General features: G+C 40.5%; 1 protein-coding gene across 1 annotated transcript in view; it reads left to right on the plus strand.

Moving 5' to 3' along the window:
- Positions 1–20,805, plus strand: part of GRIN3A (glutamate ionotropic receptor NMDA type subunit 3A) — a 307,052-nt gene that overhangs the window by 221,457 nt on the left and 64,790 nt on the right. Inside the window, exon 6 of the mRNA XM_075280357.1 lies at positions 16,943–17,094. Within this exon, the coding sequence (XP_075136458.1) occupies positions 16,943–17,094 (152 nt within the window). The remainder of the gene's footprint in view (positions 1–16,942; positions 17,095–20,805) is intronic.

Raw genomic sequence — 20,805 nt, forward strand, 5'->3', positions numbered from 1 at the left:
CCAATACGTCAGGGTGCCTTCATTAATCACATTGGTGACAGCTGCAGCTCTGTTGTTAACCTCTGTCTGCGATAAAGTTGTACAATTCAATTACCTGGAGAACGATCTTGAAATTTAGGTATGAAAGGAACAATAATAATAATGCCAAGTAATGCCAGATAAATCCATTGTGAAGAGGCAGAAACATAAGCACAACCCAAATCCATTAGAAAGAAATATTACAATATTTAAGAAGACTTCGGATATTTAAAGAGATTACTAGAGATGAGCGAACACTGTTCGGATCAGCCGATCCGAACAGCACGCTCCCATAGAAATGAATGGAAGCACCTGTGACGCCGGCCGGCCGCCGGTAAAGTCAGCGTCACAGGTGCTTCCATTCATTTCTATGGGTGCGTGCTGTTCGAATCGGCTGATCCGAACAGTGTTCGCTCATCTCTAGAGATTACGAATCAATTATGCATCCTCAAGAAAGATAATAACACATTTAGACACGTAAAAGACTACATAGACAATTTGTAGTTTTATAAGATATTTATATTATCTCCCTATGTTATAAAAATGAATTTCTGTCTGTCTGTCTGTCTGTGCTCTAATGCGAACCAAACGACTGGACCGATCTTCACCAAATTTGGTACAGAGATACTTCAGATATCCGGGAAGGTTTAAGACGAGACTCCAACTCGCTCGGACGTACCGTTGCTGAGATACAGCATTCCAAACACAATGCCCCCCCCCCCCCTTAGCCAATACAAACCTGCAAGTCTTTCACTCATATTCCAACTGCAATACACACGGTCACTCCACATACACAACCCAACACTGATATCCAAACTGAGATACATGCATCAGAGGATTAGATACACAGATCAGCACACAGTATCACACGCCAGAGGATTAGATACACGCGTCTGCACACAGTCCCACAAACCAGAGGATTAAATACGCGCTTCTGCACACAGTTCCACATGCCGAAGGATTAGATACACGCGTCTGCACAAAGTACCACACGCCAGGGGATTGGATACATGCGTCTGCACACAGTACCACATGCCAAAGGATTGGATACACGCATCTGCACATAGTTCCACACACCAGAGCATAAGATATGCACATCTGCACACAGTACCACATGCCGTAGGATTAGATACGTGCATCTACACACAGTTCCACATGCCATAGGATTAGATACGCGCCTCTTCACACAATACCACACAGGGGAGGATTAGATACATGTGTCTGCACACAGTACCACACTTTGGAGGATTAGATACATGCCTCTGCACACAGTACCACAAGCCAGAGAATTACATACATGTCTCAGCACACAGTACCACACGGAGGAGGATTAGATACGCACATCTGCACACAGTACCACATGCCAGAGGATTAGATATGTGCATCTGCACACAGTACCACACAGGGGAGGATTAGATACGCGCATCTGCACACAGTACCACATGCCAGAGGATTAGATACGCGCATCTGCACACAGTACCACACGCCAGAGGATTAGATACACGCGTCTGCACACAGTACCACATGCCGTAGGATTAGATATATGCCTCTTCACACAATACCACACAGGGGAGGATTAGATACATGTGTTTGCATACAGTACCACACTTTGGAGGATTAGATACATGCCTCTGCACACAGTACCACAAGCCAGAGAATTACATACACGTCTCAGCACACAGTACCACACAGGGAGGATTAGATACACGCATCTGCACACAGTACCACATGCAGTAGGATTAGATACGCGCATCTACACACAGTTCCACATGCCGTAGGATTAGATACGCACCTCTTCACACAGTACCACACAGGGGAGGATTAGATACGTGTGTCTGCATACAGTACCACACTTTGGAGGATTAGATACATGCCTTTGCACACAGTACCACAAGCCAGAGAATTAGATACACACATCAGCACATAGTACCACACAGGGAAGAATTAGATACGTGCATCTGCACACAGTACCACACGCCAAAGGATTAGATACGCGCGTCTACACACAGTTCCACACGCCGTAGGATTAGATATGCGACTCTTCACACAATACCACACAGGGAAGGATTAGATACGTGTGTCTGCATACAGTACCACACTTTGGAGGATTAGATACAAGCCTCTGCACACAGTACCACAAGCCAGAGAATTAGATACGCGTCTCAATACACAGTACCACACGCAAGAGGATTAGATACGCGCATCTGCACACAGTACCACATGCCTTAGGATTATATACGTGCGTCTACACACAGTTCCACTCGCCGTAGGATTAGATACACGCCTCATCACACAATACCACACAGGGGAGGATTAGATGTGCGCATCTGCACACAGTTCCACACACCAGAGGATTAGATAAGCACGTGTGCACACAGTACCACATGCCGTAGGATTAGATACGCGCGTCTGCTTACAGTTCCACATGTCAGACGATTAGATACGCACATCTTCACACAGTTGTACACGCCATAGGATTAGATACACGCGTCTGCATACAGTACCACATGCTGTAGGATTAGATACGTGCGTCTACACACAGTTTCACATGCCGTAGGATTAGATACGCGCCTCTTCACACACTACCACACAGGGGAGGATTAGATACGTGCGTCTGAACACAGTACCACACTTTGGAGGATTAGATACATGCCTCTGCACACAGTACCACATGCCAGATAAATAGATACGCGTCTCAGCACACAGTACCACACGGGGGAGGATTAGATACGTGCATCTGCACACAGTACCTCACGCCAGAGGATTATATACACCTGTTTGCACACAGTACCACACGCCAGAGGATTAGATACGCGCGTCTGCACATAGTATCACATGCCGTAAGATTAGATATGCACGTCTGCACACAGTTTCACTTACCGGAGGATTAGATACGTGCCTCTTCACACAATGCCACACGGGGGAGGATTAGATACACACATCTGCACACAGTACCACATGCCAGAGGATTAGATATGTGCATCTGCACACAGTACCACACCAACAAGGATTAGATACTTGCGTCTAAACACAGTACTACACGGGGAAGGATTAGATACAGCTTTACTCCAGGTATCCATAACAACTGATCACAGGTTTTTCACTGATAGCTAAAATGAGATACACATAATCACATGACGCTTATGGACATACACACAAACCACATACAAAATACACCAGTGCAAAATTGGACATTTCTCATGGGGCCACTACACAAACATAAAATGTAATATACCCGTGCGAAGCCGGGTCCTCCCTCTAGTGTATATACAGTCCTATGAAAAAGTTTGGGCACCCCTATTAATCTTAATCATTTTTAGTTCTAAATATTTTGGTGTTTGCAACAGCCATTTCAGTTTGATATATCTAATAACTGATGGACACAGTAATATTTCAGGATTGAAATGAGGTTTATTGTACTAACAGAAAATGCGCAATATGCATTAAACCAAAATTTGACCGGTGCAAAAGTATGAGCACCCTTATAATTTTATTGATTTGAATACTCCTAACTACTTTTTACTGACTTACTGAAGCACAAAATTGGTTTTGTAACCTCAGTGAGCTTTGAACTTCATAGCCAGGTGTATCCAATCATGAGAAAAGGTATTTAAGGTGGCCAATTGCAAGTTGTTCTACTATTTGAATCTCCTCTGAAGAGTGGCATCATGGGCTACTCAAAACAACTCTCAAATGATCTGAAAACAAAGATTGTTCAACATAGTTGTTCAGCGGAAGGATACAAAAAGCTGTCTCAGAGATTTAACCTGTCAGTTTCCACTGTGAGGAACATAGTAAGGAAATGGAAGACCACAGGGACAGTTCTTGTTATGCCCAGAAGTGGCAGGCCAAGAAAAATATCAGAAAGGCAGAGAAGAAGAATGGTGAGAACAGTCAAGGACAATCCACAGACCACCTCCAAAGAGCTGCAGCATCATCTTGCTGCAGATGGTGTCACTGTGCATCGGTCAACTATTAGCGCACTTTGCACAAATAGAAGCTGTATGGGAGAGTGATGAGAAAGAAGCCGTTTCTGCACGTACGCCACAAATAGAGTTGCCTGAGGTATGAAAAAGCACATTTGGACAAGGCAGCTTCATTTTGGAAACAAAAATTGAGTTGTTTGGTTATAAAAAAAAGGCGTTATGCATGGCGTCCAAAAAGAAACAGCATTCCAAGAAAAACACATGCTACCCACTGTAAAATTTGGTGGAGGTTCCATCATGCTTTGGGGCTGTGTGGCCAATGCCGGCATCGGGAATCTTGTTAAAGTTGAGGGTCGCATGGATTCCACTCAGTATCAGCAGATTCTTGAGAATAATGTTCAAGAATCAGTGACGAAGTTGAAGCTACGCCGGGGATGGATATTTCAGCAAGACAATGATCCAAAACACCGCTCCAAATCCTCAGGCATTCATGCAGAGGAACAATTACAATGTTCTGGAATGGCCATCCCAGTCCCCAGACCTGAATATCATTGAACATCTGTGGGATGATTTGAAGCGGGCTGTCCATGCTCGGCGACCATCAAACTTAACTGAACTTGAATTGTTTGTCCAAAATACCTTTATCCAGGATCCAGGAACTGATTAAAAGCTACAGGAAGCGACTAGAGGCTGTTATCTTTGCAAAAGGAGGATGTACTAAATATTAATGTCACATTTCTGTTGAGGTGCCCATACTTTTGCACCGGTCAAATTTTGGTTTAATGCATATTGCGCATTTTCTGTTAGTACAATAAACCTCATTTCAATCCTGAAATATTACTGTGTCCATCAGTTATTAGATATATCAAACTGAAATGGCTGTTGCAAATACCAAAATATTTAGAACTAAAAATGATTAAGATTAATAGGGGTGCCCAAACTTTTTCATAGGACTGTATATATATATATATTTATTTTATAATATTTTTTTTATTCACAATTCATTGTTGTTTTGTGGGTCTTTATTTCAGGGGCTCTTATAAAACTACAAATTGTCTATGTAGTCTTTTTTGTGTCTAAATGTGTATTTATATTTCTTGAGGATGCATAATTGATTTGTAATCTCTTTAAATATCTGAAGTCTTCTTAAATATTGTAATATTTCTTTCTAATGGATTTGGGTTGTGCTTATGTTTCTGCCTCTTCACAATGGATTTATCTGGCATTACTTGGCATTATTATTATTATTATTATTATTATTATTATTATTTTTATTATTGTTCCTTTGATACCTAAATTTCAAGATCGTTCTCCAGGTAATTGAATTGTACAACTTTATTGCAGACAGAGGTTAACAGCAGAGCTGCAGCTGTCACCAATGTGATTAATGAAGGCACCCTGACGTATTGGGTGCCAGTTAACAAACTATATAACGGTGTCTAGTTTGAATGTATTGTATGCTATGACTAAGGGGGACTCTTTACCCCGAAACGCGTAAGCGATTTTTATAGCACTATGTGTGTTTTTTCTACCTTTTTCTAATGTCTTGTATGTGGATCTGTTTTTAACATGGATTAAATAAAGAAGCAATCTTTGTAGTCTCGGAACGCGGCAGACCGTTTCTTCTAATATCTTTCTATTGTTGGGTACTACAGTATGTCCCATAGCGGCCCTTGCACACAGTGTTATGTCCCATAACGAAACCCATACACAGTATTATATCCCATAGTGGCCCCTGCACACGGTATTATGTTCCACAGTGGTCCCTGCACACAGTATTATGTCCCATAACGGAACCCGTACACAGTATTATATCCCATAGTGGCCCCTGCACACGGTAATATGTACCATAGTGGTCCCTGAACATGTTATTATATCCCATAGTGGCCCCTGCACACAGTATTATGTGCCACAATGGCCCGTGCACACGGTATTATGTCCCATAGCAGCTTCTCCACATCTTTAATAAAATTCCAATTTGTGCTACTCACTAGCTGTTATACCGTGGGGTCTCTTCAGACCCCAGAGTATAATAAGTGGAGGACCAAGAGACAAACATAAAAATCAATGTTACACACCTTCCCTGCGCTTCGGAGCCACTCTCTTCTCTTTGGCACTTCTGCTTGAAGTCAGTGTCTGCTGATTGGATCTCAGGGTTCAGCGGTCTCTTACACCAGGCAGAAGCGCTGAACAGAACAAAGCAGCTCCGAAGGGCAGGGAAGGTGAGTAACATTGTTTTTTACGTTCGATCACCTCTCCTGGGGCTCTGCTTCTTACACTTTTGGATCTGAAGAGACCCCATAGTATAATAGTAGTAGTTTCATTTCGACGAGAACTCGGGCTAATGTACCATAGAAATAAGCATCATGTGCCACTCTTGGCACGCGTCCTTGCCGACCCCTGAGCTAGAAGCTTGCTACAAGTAAAGAAACAGAAAATTGAGTATAGTTTAGATGCACAGGTAATTAAAGGGGTATTGCCATCTCACACATTTATGACATATACAGAGTGAGATATGGCATGTATGTTTGGAACCAGCACGTGTTATCTTGTTGTGTAACCTCATGTGTGGCTTTCTCTTTTTATGTCTGAGTTCAGACCATTCTTGACCATGAAACGGTGGTTATTAATCCTGATTCTTGAGATGGGTGTCTGGGTCCTAGAGGTAGAACCAGTATCACATATTTTTGTCATATATGCCTTGTTATGTTGCGGTGGTGCAGATAGATTTTGGGTGATGGCTTTTTTATACAGCTGCTCTGCTCTAATGGATGGATTCAGAAATAACCCTATTTAACCTTTTAAATGCCATAATTAATAGTGACTGTGGCAGTTAAGCAGGTTACCAGAATGGTTTTACAGAGGGAGTGGACTAAACAAAAAATAAATAATTTACAAAATATTGCTACAGAATAAAATTAAAGGGGTTTTCACGAATGATATATCATTGGTTCCCTGCAATTTAGTTTTCTATTGCATACAGTGCCACACTGAATTGGCGTATTTTCTGCATCAAACCATCATTTTTATATCAAAGTTAATTACACTTAGGCCTTCTGTACACGACAGTATAAAAAATAACAGTAAGACTCATCTGCATTTGCATTCCGCAGTTGTTCATTATGTCATTTGTATCTGTGGTGCATCTGTAGTATTCCATATTTGTGGATCTGTAAAAAAAACATGGAATGCTATTACTGATGTTACTTCTAGTCCCATCCTTATGAAATAGATGACATGATAGTCTCCTCAATTTTACCTGCAAAAGACTTTAATGGGCTTGTATTCAATGTCAATGTCAGTGCAACGAATAGGAAACTCTTCACAATATCCAGTCCTTCTATGTGGCATAGACACAGGGCTGCAAAAAATGTGGCCATGTGTATGGGCCCATTGAAATGAATACATCCTTACTTTTATCTCTGCAATTACAGCTAAAACTACTGTCGTGTTGCACACAGTAAGTCAATAAATTGGTGTATTATTTGTCCAAGCATCACTTATACACCATTATTAAATGTATTGTAATGTATTGTGATAATCTTATTTCAAAATGTTACCCACTAACAGTCAAATTTAAATTTTAAAAACCCTCCTAAAAATGTCACTTTTTTATTGTAGAGTTCTAATTTATGCATCAAATAAATATTCTTGGCACATAGTCCAGGTACCTTAAAGAAGACCCTTCCCCACCTCCAACAATTCAAGAGCTTAACATATGTTAATAGGCGCCGCTCCACTGATTCCAGCACAGGTGGAATTTTTTTCTCTAGCCTCCATCGTTCCTGAGTAACAAATGTAGTTATTTATGGTGTTTGATGTGCTATTTAAGTTCTGTACTGTCAGAAGAGCAATACCAGGCAACAGGGTATTACTCAGAGTTCCAAACAGAAGCTGCCAGTATCAGAGCTCAAAATCACATATTGACCACTAGAAGGGGATGAGGACTATGGCCCAATTGTTGGAATTTCATTCTTTACTAGATGAGACCCAATGTGAGTTCGGTTTAGAGTTACTCCAAATTATATTGGAGAAAAATTATTTCTTATTTGGTGACTATGTTTTAAAAAAAGCAATGAGGTAAAGCAATGGGGTCAAACATGGTTCCACCATATGTAAACACCTTTATGGCAAGCTTTGAAGAGATTTTGTCTACCTACATGAAATACTTTAGTCATGTTATTTAGTGGTACAGATATATTGATGATCTCTTTTGCATATGGAGGGCCCCGAGGCCTCATTGAATTTGAATTTTTGAATTTTTGAATTTAGTGACTCTTGAATTATCTTTTACTTTACATGTGCCTTAGTGGCCCCACACACAGTATAATGTCCCATAGCAGCCATTCCACACAGTATAATGTCCCATAAAGGCCCCTCCATATTGTATAATGTCCTACAGAGGCCCCTCCACACAATATAATATCTCATAGAGGTCCCTTCAAACAGTATAATGTCCCATAGTGGTCCATCCACATAATATTATGTCTCATAATGACCACTTCACAATATATAATGTTCCATAGTGTCCTCTTGACACAGTATATTGTCCCTTAGCAGTCCCTTCATATAGTATAAAATCCCATAACAGCCCCTTCACAATGTATAATGTGCCACAGTGGCCCCTTCGCACATTATAATGTCCTATAGTGGCGTTCATACAGTATAATGTTCCATAGTGGCCCCTATGATGTTCACTGCAAATTTTGCAAAAATTTGGTTTCATCACTGACAAACTATTATTATACTCTGGGGTGTCTTCAGTTTTGGATGTGTTCGGTCCGAATGCAACTGCCAGATTAATTTTGCAAGATGAACATAACTCATACCTTTGCAGCAGCCCTATTTACCAATTCCCTGATCCTGTCCATCCACTTCTCATTAAGCCCTCCAGAGGGCCATGTGTATCCCATAGCAAATTGCTGTCAGTGATGTAATATGGGATGCATAGGGCCCCATGGAGGGATGAAATGGAAAAGGAGTCAGCCGTAGGCAGAAGCAGGGATTGGTAAGTAAATAAGGCCCCTTACCTGCTGGCGTAATTAGAAAAAAAAAAGCAGCAAGGTCCTGCTGGGCCCCCTAAGTATTGGCTGCTACAGCGGTAGTTATAGGCCTACATAGGGCTCACAAGTTACATTTTTCCCTATTAGTATGTCTTTGTGTAGTATGGGAGGAAATCCACGTAAATGGGAGAACAAACAAACTCCATGCAGATGTTGTCCTTGGCAGGATTTGAACCCAGGACTCCAGTGCTGCAGTGCTAACCACTGAGCCACCATGTTGCCCCGGTTTTATATGCTTATGCCAATGAGGTAGCAGTAGAAGTGGTGAGACTGTGTCTACTATTAGGAGAGGGGAAGGTTGGAGGGCAGTGCTGCTACCAGTATTGATGTACTGTGGTTTGTGGTGCTTCTGCTTAGGTATTTTGTGTTGTAGTATTTGTTTGATGCTGCTGGGGTGGGACCTGCTGCTGTATTGTGGCATCTGCCTCTTCTATTATGTGCTACAACCTGGTATTTGATGTTGCTGCAGGTATTACGCATGCTCTACTGTGTTACATAACAGATTGATTTGTGAGGCTGAATAAAAAAAAATTGAAAAGCCATAAATTATATAGGCAATGGCAAGAAATAAGATTTTTTATTTGTTTAACCTCAATTATAGCATATTCTAAGAGCAGAAAGTGAATGCTTCAGTTCATCTATCATTCACATTATCTTCCAGCTCGCTGTTCAGCAGAATTTATAAGGATGGTGTGATAGGAGAAGACAGGTTTAAATAACAGTTATGATAATACTGAGGAATGAACAGAGCTTGGCTATTTTCCTATTGCTTCTCTTTGTACTTGACAGCGGGAGGCAGGGAACAAGCAGCCCGCTTTATTTACCCTCGGCTCCTAATAGCTAGGACATTTCCCAAGTCTGAGCTGAGAAAGGTCCTAGCACTAAAACATTGCACATGGGCTAATACAATTTTCATGAATATTTTGGAGTGCTGCCTGTTTGCATATAGAGACTTTGTTGCCAAGATCATCCATTAAGCTTTTTGCACCCAGTGCCTACTTTTTCCAGACTGTGATACTCATATCTGTTTTGTCTATATAAATACAGTATATACTGTATGTACATAATAAAGCACTGTCATTATGAGATTTCTTGGAGGGTGAAGAGTGGTTTAAGGAGAAGCTCTCACTATGTTTACGTTGGAGACTAGAAGTGTTGGCAAACAGATTTTATTGATCCAGAAGGGTCTGAATAGTGAGTAATGTCACCAAATATTTGATAGGTTTTCCTATTTCGCAGTGAAACTTGCAGCCAGATAAACCCCAGTAATAAAGTAGTTATTTTATGACACATTTGACAAGTTTGTAAATGTTTTCTTCGGAGTTTTGTTTCATACCTTTGTACTTATATTGCGATTACATTCTTGCTTGCTTTATTTTATAATGCAACTTTTCAATAAATACTTTTATGTCCTACAGAATCAGAACTAGGTTAGGCCAGGCCCCACATGGTGTAAACAACGCAGTTTGGTCGAAACAGAAAGAGTGCAGCAAAAACCGCAGCGTTTTACGGTCACTAGAATTCTATTGATTCCCATCCACACATTGCAGAAAAATGCACAAAGCAGAAATGCAGCAATTTCCAAAACTGTTGCGGTTTAGGAAATTACAGGATGCCAATTATACCTACGAAAACGCTGGCGGTTTCCCTATAGGTACAATGGAAGTGGAAAGTTCACAGAGGAAACCTCGTAAAGTGCTGTCAGAAAAATCGCTGCGTTTTTTTGCTGTGGGCCTGCTACGTGGGGCCTTAGCTTTACAGACACAGTTGAAAAGAGAAGTTGCAGAGACATTTCCCATTCCTTTGTCTTCAAGAAAAGCTGCTTTTTTGTTGCAGATTTTGCTGCGTTTTTTGAGTCAATAGTAGCTTGGAAAAGAATGGAAAATATAAAGGAGGCGTCTGGATGTTTCCCTTCTGCTAAATCCACTTCTGGCTTTGGCTCAAAATACAGCAGCAAATCTGCAAAATAAAGACGATTTTACACAATGTGGGACTTCAGTCTAAAGGGGTATTCCCATCTCAGAAAGGTCAGATAAGATATTAGGGACTGCTAAAATAAGGTGGTAGTCAAATGCGTGTATTTTTCAAAAACGTACCTGAGATGTGCTCAGTGTGACTTGTTTTTTTCTCCCTGTGGATACGGTCACCACTGTGTCCTAGCATTGGTTCTTCTAAGTTCCCTTCTTGTTTACCTCACAGCTCTAGTCTATTGCATGAGACAGCTAGAAGAGCATAGTGCCATCCTATACTGTTTGTTGCTGTGTATTTATGTATTGTATACTGGTTCTTATCTTCTATCAATGTAAAAAATAATGATCTATATATCTTAAATATAGGATTGTGCAAAAGTTTTAGGAAAGAATGCTTTCAAAATAGAATTGTTAATAGTTTATTTGTGTTAATTAGCATAATTAAGCAAAGTAACAAAAGAAAATTCTAAATGAAATCAATATTTGGTGTCGCCACCATTTGGAGCAGGAGTCATGTAAGTTATGATATGGACCTCACCATCAAGTCTATCTCTCACACCTCTCTCACTAACCATTAGGCACACTTGCTGATACTTGTATATTCTACCACTAAACTATGTATCTATGTATGTATATATATTGTATATAGCTTAATAAAGTACACGTATTGTACCTGTATGTGTGTCTCAGCAGTACAAGTCATACAAGGCATTTAGCATACAGCTACCTACTATCTAGGTACGGGTGAGGTGATCTCTAAAATGATTGTTTTGTCAGGCTGTATTGTAACACTGTATTAAAAAGCATTCAGAAAGCCTGCAGAAACGTTCTACCGCTGATGGTGAGTGGGCTTAAATGACACCTACTGAAATATATTTAAGAACAAAAGCAATTTTCCTGAATAATAGTTTGGGTGAAAACTCTGCTACAATTTCCTTACAATTTATACAGTAGGTGAAAATAACTATAATTTGCCTTAAATGTGCTAAATTTCTATTCATTCTTTAACTACTAGGCCTTTCTAGTGATTGAGAAAGACAGCTTTGCATGCATTAAAGAGCATTTACTGTAAACATTTACCATAATAATGTCCAAGTATTAAGCACTGATGTGCAATAAAAATGGAAATTCTAATACAATGACCTCCCATTATAGCATACGTGTGTAGATCAACAGGCCAAGACAGTAGTGTTTGTGATTGAAAAATGTCTTTATCTTGTATATTGCTTTTTTTTTTTTTTCATGACGTACCGATTAAGCTCATTAAAATACAAAAATATACACAATTTATGTTTTATCAAAATTTTATGCTATACATGTAAGCAGTATACAAAGGGTAAGGTATTACCATCAATTTAGATTTGAACAACATGGGTAACCCTGAACAAACAAGTAATAAAACATAACTTTTATTATATAAAAAATAAAAAAACATGGGACTTGTCCCTAAGGTGAATAAAAACTTTACATTCGGACAAAGATTCACTTGATACAGGATACCCGATCTTTCTCCTGTATTATTCTATGCAGGTATATAGTCACCCACCCCTTCTCCTTTAAAACCCTTTCTATTCCCAATTCAGGTATTCATGGGTTTATGCATAGACGGATTACAAAGGGTTAATTAGAATTTCACTGGGTTAACTCTTCCTGCTGATAGCCAAAGTTTCCTCCCTGTTAGTCTTAGAGGGCCATGGTCCTTGGCCTAATTAAATTGCACCCATTCACAGTGTATATTGATGGGGTATAAGGGCTAGGGTAATAAATTCTGCTACACTGACTCCTCTTTGTCGTATGGTAGTCAGCTCATGATTCAGTGTCTCTGGGTCAGACTATTTGAGATCCCCAGTCCCTGGTCAGTTACCCCTCCCCCCTGCAGATGCAGTGGTGTGCCTAGGTCAGGTCATAAACAGAGCCCTATAGTTTCATGGATGTTTAAATTCTCAGCGTTTCGCTAACTGAATTAGCGAATTAGGAGAGATTTATAGGTTGGGAGATTAGTAGCACAATAGATAAAGATGTGCGGTTAAAACCGCATTTCCTGTGACCTTAGTGGTGGGTCCCAGTACTCCAGCAAGTCGGACTTCCGAATGTAAAGTTTTTATTCACCTTAGGGACAAGTCCCATGTTTTTTATTTTTTATATAATAAAAGTTATGTTTTATTACTTGTTTGTTCAGGGTTACCCAGGTTGTTCAAATATACATGTAAGCAGGTCAGATCATATAAGGATTGCCCCATTGAGTAAGTGGTACAGTCTATCTGGGACCCTACTGAAGGAAGGCAAAGTAATCAGGCACACAGCAGACTTGCTCAAGTGGCATCTGCAAGGGTAATGGTTGCAAACAGTCTTACAAGAGGCAACTTGCTGGTGGTTGCGGAAAGTCTCTCTAAGTAAGCGCAGTTCTTGGTGGGTACACTAACAGAAGCATAAAGCGTACAGAAACAGAACATTTTTTTTAACAGAACACTGTCTCTTTGCACACTAAAATGCAGTAGTCCGTTTGTAATTCATTGGGAGAATAACTACACACTTTTAATCCACTGTCTGCTCACTGGCAGTCCACAAGGTGGGAGCCTGCAGCATGATAATAATGCCCAAAGTCCAACAGCAAACAGTCTCTTAGTGAATCCCTTGGGCTGTAAGGGTCAAATTGTACTGTAAGGCTGGTGAACAATTCCTGAGCTACCAATGTACATGTAATATTTGTCCTCTTGCACTCTCAAATACACTGTCTACCAATAAGTATTTGGACACCCATGCAAATAAAGATATCTGCAGTCGTGATGTACGTCACGCCTTCCACCGTTAAATAGGAAACAGCATTGGCATTAGTTGCATGCAAGATGCCCTGAAGTGCAGAGTTGTCCGATTTCGAGAAAGGGGTAATTGTCGGGTACCACAGAAATGGTCGATTCTTAAGGGACATAGCAAGCGAACTGAACTACCCAAAATCGACAGTGGCCTATGTGATTACAAAATGGAAGGTGAACGGTGATTGTCGGAATGTTCCCCAAGTCGGCAGACTCCTGAAACTGGGAGATGGAGACCAACGAGAGCTGGCCAGAGAAACCGAACCCAACCAATGGCTCACATACACCAGGAGTTTCAACAGGCATCCGGGAGTATTGTGTCGATCAATACCATCAGTAAGGAATCATCTGCTGGGTTCTACTAGCCATTGTATACGAATAAATGTTGTTTTTCTATTCTACCACAAGTGTCCAAATACTTATTGGTAGACAGTGTATTACCCACAGATCCACATCAGTACACTGCACAGAGCCGCTGTACATGTTTCATGTTTGCTTTGATCAGCCCAGTCCTGCATCCTACTCCCTTAGGGCTCCTTCACACGGAGTATATGCTGACTGATTCTAAACATGTAAACGTTCAGAATCAGCAGCGTTTAAAACAGATCCCATTGCTTTCTATGGGAGCCGGCATACGTGTGCTCCCTATAGAAATGAATGGAAAAAAGCAGCCCATTCATTTCTATGGGGAGTGCACATATGCCGGCTCCCATAGAAAGCAATGGGATCTGTTTTAAACGCCGCTGATTCGGAACGTTTACACGTTCAGAATCAGCCAGTGTATACTCTGTGTGAAGGGGCCCTTAAAAGTGCAGTGAGCATACATAACATTTATTTATTATGCTTACTTATATAGCGCCATCATATTCCGCAGCGCTTTACAGATATTGTCAGTCACTGTCCCATATAGGGCTCACAATCTACATTCCCTATCAGTATGTCTTTGGTGTGAGGGAGGAAACCGGAGTACCTGGAGGAAACCCACACAAACAGGGGGAGAACATACAAACTCCTTGCAGATGTTGCCCTTGGCAGGTTTTGAACCCAGGACCCAGCACTGCAAGGCTGCAGTGCTAACCACTGAGCCACCGTGCTGCCACATTGCATGCTCAATCTCTTATATATAAGAGTTTGTCTGTCTGTCTGTCCGTCCATCTGTTCTTTATGCATGACCAAACGACTGGACCTCACCAAATATGGCAAACAGGTACATCAGGTGTCCAGGTAGGTTTTATTTTTTATCTATTTAAATGCAGATTGTGAGCCCCATATAGGGATCACAATGTACTTTTTTTTTTCCATTTAAGTATGTTTTTTGTACAATGGAAGGAAATATTCACTCATATTCAAACTGTCATACACATACACATGATCACATGTCCCTTATAAGCCAATAGACGCTCACAGGTGCTTAGTCTCCACATGCACACATCTTTATTCCAGGTTTCCATAACAACCAAGCCATTTTTTTCTTCACTGCTGTAGGTCAGCTTTAAAGAGGCAGGGTGCTATGGAGGATGACTCTGTTACACAAGGTCTCATACACACAGCTTTACTCCAGGTTTCCATAACAGCTAATCGCAGGCTTTTCACTGATATCCAAACTGACATACGCATGATCACATGACACTTATGGACCAATGGAAACTCGCAGGTTCTTTAGTCTTCACATACTCACAGCTTTACACTAGGCTTCCATAGCAACCAACCTATTCTTATGGGGCCACTTCACAAACAAAAAATGAAATACCTGCGTGAAGCCAGGTCCTTCTGCTAGTACTATATAAGGATCTACCTACCCCACCAGGGCACATATTCACATAAGTACATTATCTTATTACCCATCATATTAAAAACAGAATTAACAATATAACATGTTTATTTTAGAAACATAATATGAACAATATAATTAAAGGAGCCATAAATAAAAGTACAGTTTGGATACGGAGGAAATTTCAACAGCCATCTTTGGAATTGAAACCACTTAGAACCTGTTTAAAAATACGTAGGTATTACATATTACCAATATACTGTATAACTTATTATTGCGGCCCAATATGGAATATGTAGTTCAGTTCTAATAAGAGGCGTTTAAGGGGAGATCTAATAAACCTATCTATATAAATATATAAATGGCCCATACAAGAAATATTGGGATAGTCCCTCCATCAGGAGAAAAAAAGGCTTAATTTCCAGAGGCGGCAAGGCCTCTTCACTGTAAGGACTGTTAATCTGTGGAATAGCCCACCCCAGGAGCTGGTAAGAGGAGGAACAGCTGACAGCTTCAAAAATGGGTTAGATGCCTTTTTACAGCAAAATAACCTTAATACTTATGGAAATTTATAGAATATTTATTTATCTCCTCAGTCATGCCCTTTCCCATCCCTTGGTTGAACTTGATGTGTGGGGATAACGTCTATCCTTAGGGAGAGACCACCTTCTCAGGTGTGTGGAGACTTAACTTGGTTATAACCTCGCATCATGCAGCAAAGGCTTCTGGGAGGTCGGGCATGTTGTTCAGGGTGCTTGCTATAGAGGGCAGCATAACAGAGGCACTGTCTCCCTGTTTACATCTTGGGAGACAGATTTGCATATTCTTTCCATTGAACTTGATGGGCATACGTCTTTTTTCACCAGTACTAATTATGTAACTATTTAGGTGGGTATCAGATCCTTAGGACAGGTCATCAGTATCAGCCCCTTTAACTGCTGAAAGATAGATTATTTCTTAAACAAAGTTTCCCACATCTTTTGTAGCTGGACTTTGACATATATAATATTATTTTATTATTTACTTTGTTTTTCAACATGTATTTTTAGCTTCACTTTTTAGCAGCATACAGAAAGGTGCCTTTGCTGTTGGTTAAAGTGTTTCACCCCATGACTTTACATGACTGTGTTTTTTTTATCCTTTTAAACTACGTTAATGGTGTTCCAGTAAAATGTGTTTTACCTTTATATAAATATCATTTTAGTAATGCTTGTATATATTTCTAATACCCAGGATTATAACGTGTATCTGAAGGACATTACGGATTGTCTTCTGTGATGTCAGCAAACAAGAAACATATCTTAACATCCAATTATCTGACAATACACCATAATATTGACTGGCTACGAATATTTATCTATTACATATTTGTGTTTTATAGGGTATGGCATTGGGCTTCCTCCCAACTCTCCTTTGACATCAAATATATCAGAACTGGTCAGCCAGTATAAGTCAAGTGGATATATGGACATGCTTCATGATAAGTGGTATAAAGTGGTACCTTGTGGAAAGAGAAGCTTTGCGGTCACTGAGGTAATGTAATTTTTAAAGAAATATGTTTAAATTAATGCAAATGAAAATGTCATATACAATACAATGTATATCCTTATTTAGATGTTAATAAGATTGTTTTATAACCACTCCTTGCCTTACATCCAGTTAAAACATATGGACCTCAGGAAAGGAATGCTTCTCCCCGCCAGTGGTTCTCTCTCACTAAATGTGAGCCTGTCCATGTATTATGTAGTCTGCCATTCATGGCCAAACACCACTATATCACAGTGAAGTCAGAATGGTTCCTTTCTCGAAATAACCTTTTTCAATGTTCTGTGTTCCAGAACTGTTCTGCCATGGGACAAAAAAAATGTCAAATACATGCACAGTTTTATACACCCCTAGTAAGGGTTAGGTGAAAAGTATATACTGTGTATAAATTCCTGGCATCTCCACACTCCAGTGTAATAGGGTTATTCTGTGATACCTAGCTACTACCTTAAAGCCAGGGCCCACGAAACATAAATGCCACAATTTGCCTGCGAAGGAAACGACGCAGGAAAAATCGATGCATTTTACAGTCAGAGCAAAGTAGATGGGCTTCTAAAGAATCCAATTACCACTTTGCAGTAAAAACCGCGGTGTGGACAATTTCCAAAACAACATGCAAATTATACATATAGAAACACTGGCAGTTCTCCCATAGGTATAATTGAAACAGAAAGTTCGCAGAGGAAACCTCTGTGAACTTTCTGTCTAAAGCGCTGTGGGAAGAACCATGATGCGTTGCCGCTGTGCTTTTTTGCTGCAGGATAAGAACGACCAGGAAAGGCACCACGCTTACTCCTATATGTTTTTTAAACTTGGAGTAAGCGAGGTGCCTTTCCTGGTCTTTCTTCTGATGTCCATCATCAAGTTTTTGCATTTGTGGTCTTACCCACTGGCAAATGATCAAGACAACAGACTGTCACCACTAAGATAGCAGGGAAAATCTTTGAAACTCTGCAGAATTTTTAACTACTTATATTTGCAAAAATGTTTAACTTTTAATTATCTACAAATATAGATCTGATTATGTTCATGGGAATACCACTTTGACTATCATGTTTCTGCTATAAGGGGTTATTGCTGGCAATGAAAATGAGATTCCTTTTCCCTAAGAAGAGCAAAGGAGTGTTGTTCTGGGATTACTTTGCTCCTCTAATTAGACACAGAATAATCCGATTCCACTGGGCCATTTATCAGGTCGCCTTTTTTTCCACATTGAGCTTTACATTCCCTTAAGTGTTTTATTTTAAACCCTTGATAACAGAATGATAAATTCCACAAGATTCATTGTCCTACTTTATAGGTAAACTATTGTTTAATTAACATGCATAGCAAGATACAGATAGATATAGATGGATATATCATTTAGATATTTCTAGATTAGACAGTTTAAGTAATACATTGCAAAAAAATCTTAAATTTTTTGGAGTATATTGGTTTGGAGTGAGTAATTTGGAATCACTGACGGGTATTTACTCAATATTTGAAAACATCACTGAAGGAGTAAATTAAAACATAACTTTTAATCTTAATTTAAAACATCACCACGATAAATTGCCCAAGATAAAATTGAAACAAATAGGATTACTTCACAGTGTAAAGCTAGATCAGATGTAAGATCATCCCCTTAATATAACAATCCCACAAGTGATATTCCCAAAATCTGCATTCTGATGTCTCAGGTCAGAAAATTGTATCACCCTCATATAGATAATAGTAAGGGTCAGGAAAGGAATAGATGGGACATATAGCAGGTCATATAGCAGGTCATATAGCAGGTCATATAGCAGGTCATATAGCAGGTCAGAAGGCCACAGTAGTTGGGTACGGCTGCCTGATGTATGCTACCACCCCCTAGTTAGCTGAGATAGAATCTGTCTCATCCTGAAGTAATGATGTGTGGCTGCCTTGTATATATAACCACCCCCAAGCCAGCTAATGTAGGCTTTAGCAGGGAACAGTAAAGGGAGTAAGCCTATATATTCATCCAGAAGCTGAGATAAGAGCAGTGTAATATAGTATGTGAACATAAATTCATAACAGTCATGAAGCCATGTCATTTACTGTGATAAAAAGTAGCCTATGTTTTAATTGAGGTTACAATCTATCTATTTGCCAAATTTCATTCAAATCCGTTCAGCCGTTTTTGCATGATTGAGTAACAAACCTCCAAACACACAAACTTTCACATTTATAGTATTAGTGTGATTCTCCTACCTTTATTATTCTGATCCGCGCTGCCGTTTCTGTGAATTTTCTTCTTTCTTCCGTATGCAAATGAGTATTTAGAAAGTACAGGGTGTCCCCTGTGCTGTCCGAAGACTCTCTAGTGACACCTCTGTCTTCTACCCTGACCACTTTTTGCCTGCGACATTAGCTGGGAAAACAGACTGTGCATTTCAGTTCGGCCATTTTCCTGTGACCGAAGGGACGCTTGTGTAAGAGGTCACAGGAAAACGGCAGAACGGACATGCGCAGTTGGCTGTGCTGGCTGATGACACAGCCGATGATGTGGCGAAGAGGCGATCGAGAGAAGAAAACAGAGGCATCGTTTGAGACGAGGCGTCACTGGGATTCTCCCTGTGCTTTTTTAGAAAAGGGGAATGTCCTCTTTTCTTTTTGAAGATTCATTTGCATACGGAAGAAAAAATAAAATTCACAAAAACGGCGTCGCAGAATTGCAGGCAGAATTGCTAGGTGCAGTGACAGTTGGAGCAGCACAGTGTGGCATTAGGAGGACAGAAGGGCCCAGGTGACAGCCTAGAAGACTGGTCCAGCAAACACCAAGGTGCAGAAATTTGGGGCTTCTGCTGCCTGTGACTATATGCCTTTGACCATCTGTGGCCTTGTGTCTTCTGCTATCTGTGGTTTTATTCATTCTGCTACCTTTGTTTAAGTCTTCTCCTGATCCCTGTTAGACCTGTATTCTGTTCCAATCCCGAATTCATGTCTGATTTTTGCCTGTATAACTGTCCATCCTGGTTTTATTCAGTGTTTACATGGTCCCATTCCTGCAGTTCACTGCACCACAGTTCTGTTCGGCTTGATCAGCTCTTTCAACTCCTTGACCACCTCGGGAGGGTTGAGGCCACACAGACTTCCCACAGCAAAGACCAGTTTATCATATGGGTGTTAAAGAAGTCTGGGGTTTACTAGGTTAATGCCCTTAGTGGTGGTCCCAATAATATTTGGTAGCAAAGTTGGTCCATTATCTGCAACCTGTCCATATTATAGGGGTTTAGTTTTAACAGTTCTTTAAATAATTCCTGTGTAGAGATGAGCGAATAGTAAAATGTTCGAGGTTCGATATTCGTTTCGAGTAGTCCCTCAATATTCGACTACTCGAATCGAATATCGAACCCTATTATAGTCTATGGGGGGAAAATGCTCGTTTCAGAGGTAGGCAACATTCGATCAAATTATACTTACCAAGTCCACAAGTGAGGGTCGGGCTTGATCCTCCGAGAAGTCTTCTCCGTGCAGTGTCCCCGCGGCATCTTCCGGCTCTGAATTCACTCTTCCAGGCATTGGGCCTGGGCAGAGCCGACTGCGCATGCCCGCACTACAAGCAGACATGCGCAGTCGGCTCTGCCCAGGTCCAATGCCTGGCAGAGTGAATTCAGAGCCAGAAGACGCCGCGGGGAAGCTGCACGGAGAAGACTTCTAAAGGTAGGAGAAGAACCAGTGTTGATTAGCCGACTG

The sequence above is a fragment of the Leptodactylus fuscus genome, chromosome 1 (genome assembly GCF_031893055.1).
Source record: "Leptodactylus fuscus isolate aLepFus1 chromosome 1, aLepFus1.hap2, whole genome shotgun sequence".
NCBI lineage: Eukaryota > Metazoa > Chordata > Amphibia > Anura > Leptodactylidae > Leptodactylus > Leptodactylus fuscus.